Genomic DNA, 14,126 nt, shown 5'->3' with positions numbered 1-14,126 from the left:
ATCAGGGAGATAATTAAACTGCTGTCTCTGGCACTGTTCGAATTCTCTTAATTTCTGATTCCAAGTTGCAACTGCAAAGTGATCGTGTCTGAGAGGTCAGGGGATGGGGACTATTGCTTCCCTTTAAAGTCCCTCGATTTAGGCACTGTGAACTACAGTCCTGAGATAGAGTTTATTCAGAAATCCAATCTGTTAAAAAAAAAAAGGAGTGTCAGATGTTTTGTTGGAGTGTCGAAACTGATTATAGTGGAGGAAGACTGCAATAGTTAATTTGACTATGTTGGGCTTTTTTGAAAGAGTGCCATTGTTTCTTAAAAGTGACCTTGATGGTAAGACATATGGTTTAGTTTGCTATGATCACAGTCTGTAATATAATGGAGGACATCATAATGGTGACTCTGTGCAAAATCCCTTGAAATGGGATGTCCCTTGAAAGTTACCCTCATAAATAATCTTTAAGGTGAAACCTCAGACATGACTTTTCAGGTGTTTTATAGAAGGGATTTCTCTTCAGATATGGGTCAGATTAGATGGCATCTGAAGTCTTTTTCAATTCAGAGATTTCATCATTCTATGAGAGAAGAAAAATGTGTAGGAACAAAATATAATAGCTTGGGGTGAGAAAGCAACAGCCTCTATAGCTCCTCTGGAGTTGTCTGTTTTCACCAGAAAAACATCGAGGATAAAGGTCCAGAATAGGAGGATGATAAAGCATCTTTTTGCAACCTTGGTACTCTCTTTTAACTGTGATTAGGTAATAGAAATTCTTAAAGTTTTTCAGAAACTCATTAATGGGAGTGAGTAGTGATTAGAAATCAATGGTGAAGTTACAAGAGTACCTGGCCCACCTACAAATCTCTCGGGGTTCTTCATAGTCACTGGAGCTTCCCAAGCTAAACATGCGTGATCAGTCCTTTGAACCATTGTTTACTGGTAATCTCATATTTTTAAAGGTAACTGCACAAATTCTTAATTTGCATTGGTAAGGCCCCATGTCCATAGCTTTTTCTAGTCTAAGCAGTGCACCCCATTTCCCTCAGGCATCTATCAGCAAAAATATTCAGTAAATAATTAATAGTATTGATCAATTTGTGATGAAAAGATTTAGCCCATTCAAGAACATTTCAACAGAACCTTAAAACCATTTCAGTAGCATTCATTTAAATAAAGCAACATGCCAATTATAAATTATTCTTATCTGTTCAATGAAACAGGGTTCCCTCCCTGAAGGGTAGCTTAGGGATCTGTCCTCAGCCCTGGGTTCTTTAACACTTTTATCAGAGACTTCAGAAAAGGCACAGATGGCATGCTCATCAAATTTGCAGATGCAACAAAGCTGAGAGGGATAGCTAACACACTGGATGACAGAATGAGAATCCAAAAGCATCTTGACAGGCTAGAGGTTTGGGCTAAATCCAATAAGATAAATTTTAATGGGGATAAATGTAAATTCCTAAAATTGGATTGAAAAAAATCAGCTTCATGAATACCAGATGGAGGAGGCATGGTTAGACAGCAGTTAGTCTGAAAAAAAAAATGAGATTTAGTGGACTACAAAGTCAATATAAATTATCATGATGATATGGCTGCTGAAAAAATAATTCAAGTTTCAATATAGTGGCTGGAATGAGTGAGGTGATAGTCTCACTGTTTTCTGCTTTTCAAGCCCACCTGGAATACTGGTTTTGTGCTAAGGATTCTATTTTAGGAAATACCTTGATAGTGTAGAAAGTATCCAGAGAAGGACAACGTGGGATGGTGAAGGACTGTGACACTATGCCATGTGAACATTAGTGGAAGGATCTGGAGATTTTTAGCCTGGAAAATAGAAGACTGGGAGAATAGGGTCTGGAATGTAATCGTTCGCAAAAATGACTTCCCAAGTACAAAGTGAGAAGGAATAATTAGAAAATGATTTGTCTCAAAAAAAAAAAAGATCTAGAGGTTTTAGTGGACCACAACCTCAATATGAGTCAATATGAGTGTGATATGACAGCCAAAGAAAACTAATATGGTTTTTGATTATAGCAAGGAAGACCAGCTTTCTAGGAAAAATGAGGTGATTGTACATTGGATTCTGTCTTACTGAGTTCATATCTAGAATCTCAGGTTTGATTCTGGGCACCATAGTTGAGGAAGGATACTAATTTACTGGTGAACATCTAGAAAACAACTGATACAGTAAATGTTCTTGAAAATATGCCATAAAAGCTTGAGGAACTGGAGATATTTAGAATATAAAAGATTTGAGAGGGGTGTTATGGCTGTGCTAAAAGAAGCTAACTGTACTAAGAAGAAATATTAGGTTTATTATTTTCAATTCCAGTGGACAAAACCAGGAGTTTGGGAACTTGGAAATTGAAAAGTGACAAATATAGCCTTAATGTGAGATAATTTACTGCATTCTATCTTTCTCTTCTCCTTCTCACAGTGCAGTTCTTTCTCACCCCATAATTTGATTTTTTTTGAAATCATCCCAACATAGTAATTTATACCAATATATACTCTTTTTTAGTTACCCTAATAAAGACTAAGTTCTCAAGAATTACAAGCATCATCTTCCCTGTATAGGAATGCAAGCTGTTAAACCTTATTATTTCTCTTTCATAGTTGGCTTTTTCTGCTTCTCTTGAATCTTGTGCTTGAAAACAATCTTTTCCATTCAGCTCTAGTCTTTCATTAGGAATGCTTCAAAGTCATCAAATGTATATTCCCCTCCCCTACCACACCCACCAACACCCTCTGAGGGAATTATACTAAGTTTTGCTGGGTAATTTCTTCTTGGTTGTAACCCCAGCTCCTTTGGCTGTTGGAATATCATATTCCAAGCTTAGTGTGGCCACTATTAAGTCTTGTGTGATCTTGACCATAGCTTCACGATATTTGAATTGTTTTTTTCTGGCTGCTTGCAATATTTTTCCCTTGATCTGGGACTTGTGGAATTTGTCTATAATATTTCTGGGAGTTTTCATTTTGGGATCTCTTTCAGGAAGCGATCAATGGATTATGAAATGTCTATTTTACCTTCTGTTTATAGAATATCAGGACAGTGTTCCTTGATAATTTCTTGAAATATGATAACCAAGTTCTTTTCTGATAATGACTTTTCGGCAATCCAATAATTAAATTATCCCTCCTCAATCTATTTTCTTTTTTCTTTTTTTCCCAATAAGACACTTTACATTTTCTTCTATTTTTTCATTCTTTTGATTTTGTTTTATTTCTTGATATTTCATAAAGCTATTAACTTTCATTTTCTCAATTCTAATTTTTAGTAATGATTTTGTTCAGTGAGCTTTTGTACTTTTTTGCATTGGAAAATTTTTCTTCTTAAGGAATTCTTCTCTTTAGTGAATTTTTATGCCTCCTTTTACCACTTGGTCACTTCTGTTTTTAAGGTGTTATTTTCCTCAGTATTTCAGTGCCTCTTTTTTTTCCCAAGGCAATAGGGTTAAGTGGCTTGCCTAAGGCCACACAGCTAGGTAATTATTAAATGTCTGAGGTCAGATTTGAACCCAGGTACTCTTAACTCCAGGGCTGGTGCTCTTTTCCATTGCACCACCTAGTTGCCCCCTCAGTGCCTCTTTTACCAAACTGTTGACTCCCTTGTCATTTACTTGCATCTCTCTGATTACTTTTCTAATTTTTTCTTCTACCTCTCTTGATTTTTAAAATTCTTTTTAAGTTCTTTCATGAATTCTTATTGGACTTGAGTCCAATTCACATTTTTTTTTCTCTTTGAGACTTCGTTTTAGTTATCTTAACATTGCCTTCTGAGTTTGTGTCTTGATCTTTACTGTCACAATAGTAACTTTTTATGATTTTATTTTCTGTTTGTTCATATTTCTTGGCTTTTAACTTTATGGTAAAGTTGCCTTCTTTTCCTTTGGTGGAGCAGACTCTGGCCCACACATTCTTCATACCATTGTTTTCAGAGTAAGTTTTTGGTCCTCCAAAGTGGTATAATCTAGGAAGGTTATGGTCACTACAGGGAGGTTTCTGTCACCTAATCCTCTGTTGACACAAGTGCTAGTACTCCTTTTGACCCTGGAATTGTGACCAATAACTGTGCACGGGCAGTCTAATAGGTTTTGAACCCAGTACCAGCAAAGAGTCCCTTATGATCTCCTTGTGACCAGTTGTCCAATTCTGTTATTATCTGTGGACTGAGAGTTCCCAAACCTACTGCTGTTACAACCTCCTCCAGGGTCTGCTGCTAGTTTTGATGCCACTTCAGCCTAGCCACCTAGCTGGTGAGGGAGACCTTTCCTGTCAGCCTTGTAAGCTTATTGAACTGGAAAAATTTGTTTTGCAAGGTAATGGGGTTAAGTGACTTGCCCAGGGTCACACAGCTAGGCAATTATTAAGTATCTGAGGCTGGATTTAAACTCAGGTCTCCCTGACTCCAGAACATTGCGCCACCTAGCTGTCCCTGGAAAATTGTTTTACACCAATCTTTTGTTGGCCATCCCTCTAGAATTTAATTGAAGGGGTTATTTTTAAAGTAGTTTAGAGGGAAATTTGGGAAAGTTTGGGTGAGTTCCTACCTCTGTTCAAAAGCTTTATCTAGATATAACCCTTGTGCATTAAAATTTTATAAGAAAACAAAACAATAGCTTTTTTCTTTATTCTCATGACTTGTTTCAACCAAGGTAATTTTGGAGATTCAAAAAATATGGGTTGCTCTTGGATAGCTAAATTCTCTCTTCAGCTCAATTACATATAAAATGGATGAAGCACAACAGAAGGAATGTTGACTTTGGAATCAGAGAAACTGGATTCACATTTCACCTCTAAAAATATTACCTGAGTGGCGGCTAGGTGGCACAGTGGATAGAGCACCGGCCCTGGAGTCAGGAGGACCTGAGTTTAAATCCGACCTCAGACATTTAATAATTACCTAGCTGTGTGGCCTTGGGCAAGCCACTTAACCCCATTTGTCTTGCAAAAAAAAAAAAACCAAACCTAAAAAAAATACATTGCCTGTGTATCCTTGGGCAATTCACTTGGCCTCCTGAGGTTTTAGTTCTCTCATCTGTAAATTTAGGTGGTTAGACTAAGTGACTTCTGAGGTCTTATTCACATCTAGATGATGAACTGGATGACCCTGAACATATCACTTAACCTCTGACTGCCTCATTTTATTCATCTATAAAATAGGGGTAGTAAATAAAACCTACCTCCCTAGATTGTTGTAAAGGTGAAAAGGAGATATTTGTAAAGCTCTTTGGAAACCACAAATATCTCCATATAAATATTATTACTGTCATTGTTATTGTTCTATAAGTTAACAGTTTTCCTGGAAGCAAGTTGTTGCCTCGCACCAAATTGTTTTGTTTTGACAGAAACTTCTTTATCCATTCTCAAAAGCAAGCTTTGGATGATTAAGACAATGTTCACATTCTCAGATATTTCTGAGCTCCATGCCTCTTGGTAGCCTCAAAACATTTGATAAGCAGATAGTATTAGCCAACGATTGAACCACAGATGATAATGAAGGGAAAGGGAAGACATCTGGAGTCAGTTCTCAGAAAACCTAACATTGGTAAGAACTCCAAGGGCTTTGTCTTAGTTCAGCACAGCAGGAGAATTTTCCTGACAGGCTTGCCATTTAATTTTTTATGGAAAAGTAAAGCAACATGGTATAAGAAAGGATATATGGCCTGAAATCAGGAAGACTTGGTCTTTAGTCTTACATCTGCCACTGATTAGCAATGTGGTCTTCTTTAATTTGTGTCACATCGCTTCATCTCACTTTTCTCATCTATAAAATAAAAGTATTAGCTAGAATGATGTTTAAATCCCTTGTTTTATGTTCTAGACTGATTCTAAGCTATGATGCTGAAGACCAGGAATTTTTACTTTATAGTACTTTGTTTCCCTTATAGTTATCTTTATAGCCTTATAGAATGTCTCCATAGTAATAAATTATAGAATATTAATGTCAAAAAGTATCTCAGATACAATGATAATAATAATTAACTTTTATATAGCTCTTTAGAATTTGCAAAGAGCATTACAAATATTATTCCATTTTATCCTCTCAACAATCCAGAGATGTAAGTGTTATTACCATTTCCATTTTTTAGGTTGAGACAGACAGAGGTTAAATGACTGGTTCAGGATCACACAGCTACTATCTCAGACAAAATCAGAACTCAGGTCTCTCCTTTGAGACCCAACTCTCTATCCATTATACTCCTAGCTTCCCCATTATCTGATTGTTTTTGCCTTTTTATTATTTTAAATAAAATTTTCCAAATTATATGTAAAAGCAATTTTGAACATTTTTTTTAAAGTTTTGAGTTCTAAATTAGATCTGTCCTTCCCTCCCTCTCTGAAATGGTAAGCAATCTGATATGTTATATATTCACAATCATGTAGAACATTTGCATATTAGTCATTTTGTATCATCAGATTTTTAATCCAATTTTAAAAATTTAAATTTATCCTTATTAAAATTCATCTTATTGGATTTATCCCAAATTTCTAGCTAGTAAATATGATTTTGGATTCTCATTCTGTCATCGAGTATTTTCTAACTGGCAATGAATCATTTCTATGAAACTTTTAGTAAGTGGTCACCCATATCTTTGCTTAATGGTAACTCACTATCTCTCAAGGCTGTTCCTATTGGTTCCATGTTTATCCTGTGGTAAAGGTGGGGAAGAGGATATGGAGTACTATCAATAGGAAAGAGAAGCTGGAGTACCAAGTTTGAGGGTGAGGAGATTGGGGGCTATGTTTTTGAAAGAAGGCCAGTTTGGTTTGATCACAATGTATATGAAAGGGCATAATATTTAGTAAGACCAGAAAGATAGTTTGAAATCATGGTCTTACATGACAAATAGAGAAGTATATATATTTGATTTTAGAAATAATTGGAAGTGAGTCATCAGGCCTTAGGCAGGTCCAGACGTGATACTCACAAGCCAGGAGCATATTTTTATCCGGATTTGAACTTAAAACTGTTTGTAAAAAAATAGTTTAAGAGGTATCTACTACTGTGCCAAGAGAAGAAGAGGAAAGCTCTTCAGAGTTTTCTCTGGACAATTCAATAGAGACTATGACTTCACATAGTAGGTACTTATTGAATATTTGTGCAATTTTCTTTTTACCTTGAACTCATCCTCATACTTCTATAGAGACAATGGATTCTCATTTGCCTTTTCTGCATTGTAATTAATTGTGACTGTAATATCTGAATTTTCTTTTTAAGAGAATACTCTCCTATACATGATTATTTACCTTTTATATATTTTCTTGGGCCCTGTCAAACCCCTGGGGACAGCAGTCCTCTGGTCACCCATATGAGGTTGACATGTATAGTTTAACACTTTTATTAGTGATTGAAATGAAACAATAGATGGTATGATTATTAAATTTACAGATGACATCTGTCTTTTCTATGAATACTTTTCAACTTCTTCTAAAGTCTAAACTGTGTCAAACTGTGTTTTACATTCCTCTCCTTATTTAGAAATCTAAGATGACATGATCCCATTATTTCAAAGTTCCCATGGGTTTTATTTTCTAACCAGTTCTTCCTTTTTATTCAGAATAAGAGTTCTCAATCTTTCTCCTCCTTTTCAAACAAAATAAGTTTCTTCTTCTTTTCTACTTTCCGAAAGTTAAACTTATCAGTGAGAGAAAGTTAAGGATTTGTTAATGATTTTCTTTTAATGGAGTTCAACTGTAAGTAGACATATGTAACTCAACTGCATCCTACCACTGTGCCAACTGTATGATCTGTTTTAAGAAGTTGCCATCTATTTTCTATTTCTGGATTAACAATCTGTATACTAACAACACAATATCACCTTAGTTTGTCTCTCCTTTCTTTCTAAAACAAATACTCTCTATCAGACTCCCTACTTCTCAGTCAGATTTCTATTTTTCATTTTCTACAGATTTTAATTCGCAAGAGTTATGAAAAGATCACCTTTGTCCTTGATTTTGTTACTCTCTTATTCAGGCTTCCATAACACCTAGGGATTCTTTCTGGATTAATCCTGGTAGTTATTAACTCATTCATATTCTCCAACAGGAAAATTAATTTACCTTTAACACACAAATACTTGTCAATTATCTCTTGTAGAAATACAAAATGTTATGCTGGCATTGATGGGCATTGTAACAATTCTTTAATTTTTCTGGGATTGCTAAATGTTAATTTTGGGGTCTTCTTTGTTTTCCTAATTACTCCCAGTGTTCTTTACTACATCAAAATATTTGGGGATCCCTGAATTTTTAAGGCTATTTTTTCCAGATTATAGCCATCATTCATTGAAACCTTTCTATCAGATCCTATTGCACACATCTTGGTTGAAAAATTCTACATTCAGAGCTCAGTCTCACTTAGGACCATAGACTGAGTTTGAGAAAGACCTTTGAAACCATTTAACCTAACCTTTTCCTTTTATAGAGAAGGAAACCAAGGACCCAAGATGCAAAGAGTCTTCTCCAAAGTCACACATATCACTAAATATCAAGCTACAATCTAAACTCAAATAGGTCTCCCTTTACTCTGAGTCCAACACTTCTCTTTTCTACTATATCATACTTCTCTTTTGTTTTAACTCCAACCGTTCATTGGTTGGCTTCATATGTCTTTGGTACTTTCTGAATTCCATGATCCGAGGCTTAATAAATATTTGTCAAGTGAACTGAATGAACAAAGAACTGATTTCTGGGGAAAGAACGAACTTGTCTGATACCTGTCTCCAGATCTGTCATTTCTTATATTCTATTGATTTTTTTTCCTGCCCCAAAGGTCTCGAGCAGGAAAGAAAATATTTGATCTTTTTTGAACAGTTGGAGAATTCCAATGACTCCAATTAAGGAGTTTGATTTTCTAGAAAGAAAAATGTACTGTCGAATTCAAATTCTTTTCTTAAAAGAAGGGCAGAAACATCATCTTAAGCACCTGGATTCTTTGACTGCTGAAAATTCTTTGTTCCTGCCTTTTGTGTGCAGTACAAACTACTAATGGAATAAAATAATAATTATAGATAAAGGATAGTAAATACCCATAGTAAATCTTCACTTTTAATAGATGTTATGTACTTATAATGAACCTTTTATTGAATACCCTCCTTACTTTTAACATGTTATGCTCGGCTTTTGTACAATATGATGTTATATACTTAAGTTTAAGTTCCTTGTTATTTACTAAAATATTCAAGCATTTATACATTTTTTGAGCTACCTTCTTTTTGGCTCATTGCACTATGAATGAAATGAATGAAAAGTTCACCTTGCAGTAAAATAACTCAGGATGGTGACTGGGACTTGCCTCAGGGGACTGAAATTCAGAGGATGTAAAAATTTAATGCACAGGATTTTTCTGGGGGAAGACTGTTGAATAAAACAATTGTCAGAATAAAAATTAAGTACAAATAGTAAAAGAATACCTAAACTCTACTAGCAGCACAGAAGTGGTAATTGTAGCAAGTTCTCCCTCTTACTGAAATTAATTTGTTTGAATTATTCCTTGTGTTACCTACATATAAAGAATTATGAAGTTGACTTGAGGTAACATTTTATGTGGATAATCTTGACTGCCAAAAATTGTTAGTTGTGTTTGTTAGATTTTTGAGTATTTTTAATTAGTAAAAGTATTAGGGAATACTGTAATTTTGTCAACAGTCAGACTATGTTTATGTATGTGTGTATATTAATTTATATACATCTAAAAAATTGATAGTTTGGAACTTGGCTTCAGGAAAACCTGGGTTCAAATTCAATTTCAATCATTTATTAGATGTGTGACCTTGGGCAAGTCACTCAAACTTTTTAGAGTTCAATCTTCTCAACAGCAAAATTTGATCAGAAATAATAGCTATCTCATAGGACTATTGAGAGGATTAAGTGGGATGGTATTTATAGAGCATTTTATAAATCTTAAATGGTATTTAAGTGTAATTGCTATTAATAATGGCCATATAGTTATCATGTTAATTCTGTGATGATAATAATAGCTTATATTTCTATAGTATTTTAAAGTTTATCAAGTATACTTTTCTTGCAACAACTCTTTGAGGTTGGTAGTGGAATTAATATTTCTCTCATTTTCCAGATTAGGAAATAGATTTAGAGAGGTTAAGTGAGGAGCCACAAACTAAAAAGTATTAGAGTAAGGATTTCAATCCAAGTCTTTCTAGACCACCTTCCATTATACCAAGTCACCTGCCAATGGGTATTCACACAGAGAAGACACTTGGGTGGTGTCACACAGAATGTATACTTAAATCAGTGTTACCATCTGGATGACCATTGTTTAATCTGCCAGCCCATATTTATCAATAACACAGGGCAGTCATGTGGTACAATGGAGTCATGAAGACTCACTTTCCTGACTTCAATTACTTAATAGAAGTGTGACCTTGGACAAGTCACATACCCCATTTGCCTCAATTCTTCATCTGTAAAATTAGTCGGAGAAGTAAATGTCTATCCCTGCCATCATCTTTGCCAAGAAAACCTCTAATGGGGTCATGAAGAGTTGGAAAGGACTGAAATGACTGAAAAATAAAAATCAAAAACATTCTAGTGATCCTTACCAGATCCTGAGTTATTTAAAAGTGAGTTCATGTGGTCAAGGAGAAAAGAGAATTAGATCTAGTGTCAAAGAACTTTATGTTCAAGCTCAAGGCTGCCACTTAGTACCTAGGACATTAGACAATTCACTTAAGTACTCTGGGCCTCAGTTTCACATTTGTAAAATGAAAGGGTTAGACTAAAATGACCTCTGGATTTAGATCATTCTTTAGGCTTTAAAAATGGGATTGATTGTTTTAAGAGGCAATGTATTCCCATTCACTAGAAATCTCCAGGCAAAAGCTGGATTCTATTGTAGTGGGGATTCTTGCTCAGATACTGTTGGAATAGATGGTCACAGAGGTCTATTTTAATTATGTAATTTTGTAATTCCATGATAAGATAAATATATTTATATGGGAAAAGCTATTATTCTATTGAAAAGAGAGGTAAGTAAATGGATATATAGATAGCATTTATCAAATATTTTTGGGCAGGTATTGTACTAAATTTTGAGAATATAAATATAAGCAAAAAAGAAAAAAGATAGTCCCTACCTTCAAGAATTTTTTTATTCTAGTGGGGGAAGATGACACAGAAAAAGAAACTGAAAAGCTAAGAGGAGGAGAGATAAGTGCAAAATTCTGGAAAATTAAGATTAGAGCTTGGAGAAAACTGAGCACTGATGACCTTGAAGGATTCCCTTTAATGGTAGTTCCAAACAGACACTCATCAATCAAGAGGGGGCTACAGAGGCAGAGGCATCTCCAGGGTGAAAAGGCAACTAAAATGGAAATTGAAAAAACTGAAGGACCAGGAACAGAAAAATATGGAAAAAGCAGAAGCAAAATGACCAACTGAACATCACTGATGAGATTTTAGAAAAGCCAAGAAGAGATCTTGAGGATTTTGACTCATTTTTTCCATATGGTAACTCTATATTCTGTCAGCATTATTAAGATGTAAGAGGCACTGTGATGTATTTGAAAGATCATTAAAACAAATTGAATGCTAGTCCCAACTCTGCCATTGATCAGCTGTTTGTAAACTGGGTAAGTTCACAAACCTACTTTGAGACTCAGCTTCCTTATCTGTAAAATGGAATTCACAACTTTGTTTTTTGTGGAACTAAATAAAAAAAGTTTTTGTAATGCTAAAATACTGTATAAATTTAATAAATTTCTTTTTTGATTTTATTATTTGCTTATCTTTTAAATTCATTGAGTATTATAATAAGGAGGACCTCAGGGGCATCTAATAACTCCATCATTTAACTGAATCAGAACTCAAAAAGGAGAAATGATTCTCTTAAAGTCAAACAGTAACAAAGACAGTTGGGACTAAAATTTGAACCTGGACTTCCTTCTCCAAGGAAGCCTTTCACCACATTTATTCTCAAGATGTTAACTCTAGGGTAATGTCTTTCCATTGTGCAATGCATGATGAACAAATATAAAAGCTCTTTTAACTTTGAAATCCTCTTGCAACCTGGCCCCATCATACCATTCCAGTTTTTTTACCCTGTCTTCCTCTCCATATAATCTAGGATCTGGTAATTCTGGCCTCCTTGCTTCTTCTTGGGCACAACACTTAATCTAATTCCCACACTTATTTCAGAGTCTCCCATGGAACCTTTTACTTCTCACCTCTGCGTCATGGCTCCCCTGGCTTCCTTCAAGACTCAGCTCAAATCTTATCTTTCTTAGGAGACCTTTTCTTTTCTTTTTCTTTTTTTTGTACTTAAAGATTTTATTTATTTTGAGTTTTACCATTTTTCCCCTGATCTTACTTCCCTCCCCCCACCCCCCACAGAAGGCAATTTGCCAGTCTTTACATTGTTTCCATGGTATACATTGATCCAAATTGAATGGGATGAGAGAGAAATCATATCCTTAAGGAAGAAACATAAAGTATAAGAGATAACAAGATCAGACAATAAGATGTCAGTTTTTTTTCTAAATTAAAGTTAATAGTCCTTAGTCTTTATTCAAACTCCACACTTCTTTCTAGGATACAGATGGTATTCTCCATTGCAGAGCCCCAAATTGTCCCTGATTGTTGCACTGATGGAATTCAGGAGGCCTTTTCAATTCACTACTTGTGTCCAGGTGGTACAGTGGATAGAGCTCTGGGCTTGGAATCAGAAAGAACCTGTGCTCAAACCTTACCTCAGACAGTTACTAGCTGTGACCCTGGGCAAATGTCTCAGCTTCTTCAACTGAAAAGAAAGATAGCAAATGGCATCTACATCCAAGGTTATTGTGATAATTTTTGAAAAGCCCTCAGCAACTGGTATATAGTAGATACTTAATAAATGCTTGAAATATGTAATAATACTATTAATAATAATAGCACTATTGGGGCAGCTAAGTGGCACAGTGGATAGAGCACTGGCCCTGGAGTCAGGAGTACCTGAGTTCAAATTTGATCTGAGGCACTTAATAATTACCTAGCTGTGTGGCCTTGGGCAAGTCACTTAACCCCATTGCCTTGCAAAAAACAAACAAAAAAATAATAGTACTATTAACAATACTATTAAATATTTAAATAACGCCTCTTTCTTTTCCTCCCTTCCTTTCTTTATTTCCTCTTTTCTTCCTTTCTTCCTTTCTTCCATACTTCCTTCCTACCTGCCTGCAGGCCAGTTCCCTTCCTCCAAGCAGTAAAGCTCTCAATAAATGCATCTTGGTTTTCATTTTTGTTATTCCTGTTATTGTTGTTATTGGTGATGATATGACTTAGAAAGAGAATCAGACTTGGGAAGGAACTGAATTTTGTTACTATAGTTGCTTTAACTTCTATGATATCAGTTTCTTTCCATCTTAAAACTAATGTACATAGGTAATAGCAAAAGTCTATCAAGTACAAACAACTTCCTAAACCAAAAATAGCTTTCCCTTGGATAGAGATAATTTATCCTTAATACAGATTCTGAATAAGTTAGTCTAATGCTTTGTCCTTTCTTCTCCCACAGCTCAATGTCATGAACAATGTCAGAAGCTCTGATGATGTCAAGCCTTTGCCAGGACTTCAAGGGATAGGAACCATGAGCTATCCATCCACTAGTCCAGGCTCCCTTGCCAAACACATCTGTGCCATCTGTGGAGACAGATCCTCAGGTATAAGCCTTGACCTGAATACTCTTCTAGTTGTCTTTGGGTTATGGTGGTTCATGGGAGGAGTCCAAGAAAATGGAGGAGTCTGTATGTGTGGTTTATATGCATGTATGTATATATGTGTGTGTGTTGGGGAAGGAGTGATGTGCCACTGGAAGCCCAGTTATTTAGCACTTAATTAAAATGGGCATTTGAAGATACTCCTGGAAATGTTGGCTTGTGAATCCAGATTTTAAAAATTCATGCCAATGAATTTTAACTTTTTGGTTGTGTTTTTTACTTCCTTTGTTTGAAAGTAATATCCCCACTGACCATCACGAAGTATATGGATTCTTCTTATTCTTATTTATATGACCTAAATAAATTTGCAAGTCAAAATACTTTTGAAGCCAACTAGAAATCCTAGAAGCTTGGGAAAATAGCACTTTGAGTAATTAACAAGGGAGAGAGTCAATAGATTTCTGTTGCCTC

At 35.2% G+C, this 14,126-nt stretch overlaps 1 protein-coding gene across 1 annotated transcript in view; it reads left to right on the top strand.

Annotated features, from left to right (window-relative positions):
* Positions 1–14,126, top strand: part of RXRG (retinoid X receptor gamma) — a 53,578-nt gene that overhangs the window by 17,021 nt on the left and 22,431 nt on the right. Inside the window, exon 3 of the mRNA XM_074221878.1 lies at positions 13,514–13,658. Coding sequence (XP_074077979.1) covers positions 13,514–13,658 — 145 coding nt within the window. The remainder of the gene's footprint in view (positions 1–13,513; positions 13,659–14,126) is intronic.

This window comes from Macrotis lagotis, chromosome 2, assembly GCF_037893015.1.
Source record: "Macrotis lagotis isolate mMagLag1 chromosome 2, bilby.v1.9.chrom.fasta, whole genome shotgun sequence".
Classification (NCBI taxonomy): domain Eukaryota; kingdom Metazoa; phylum Chordata; class Mammalia; order Peramelemorphia; family Peramelidae; genus Macrotis; species Macrotis lagotis.
This window is presented reverse-complemented; position numbering and strand designations above follow the sequence as displayed.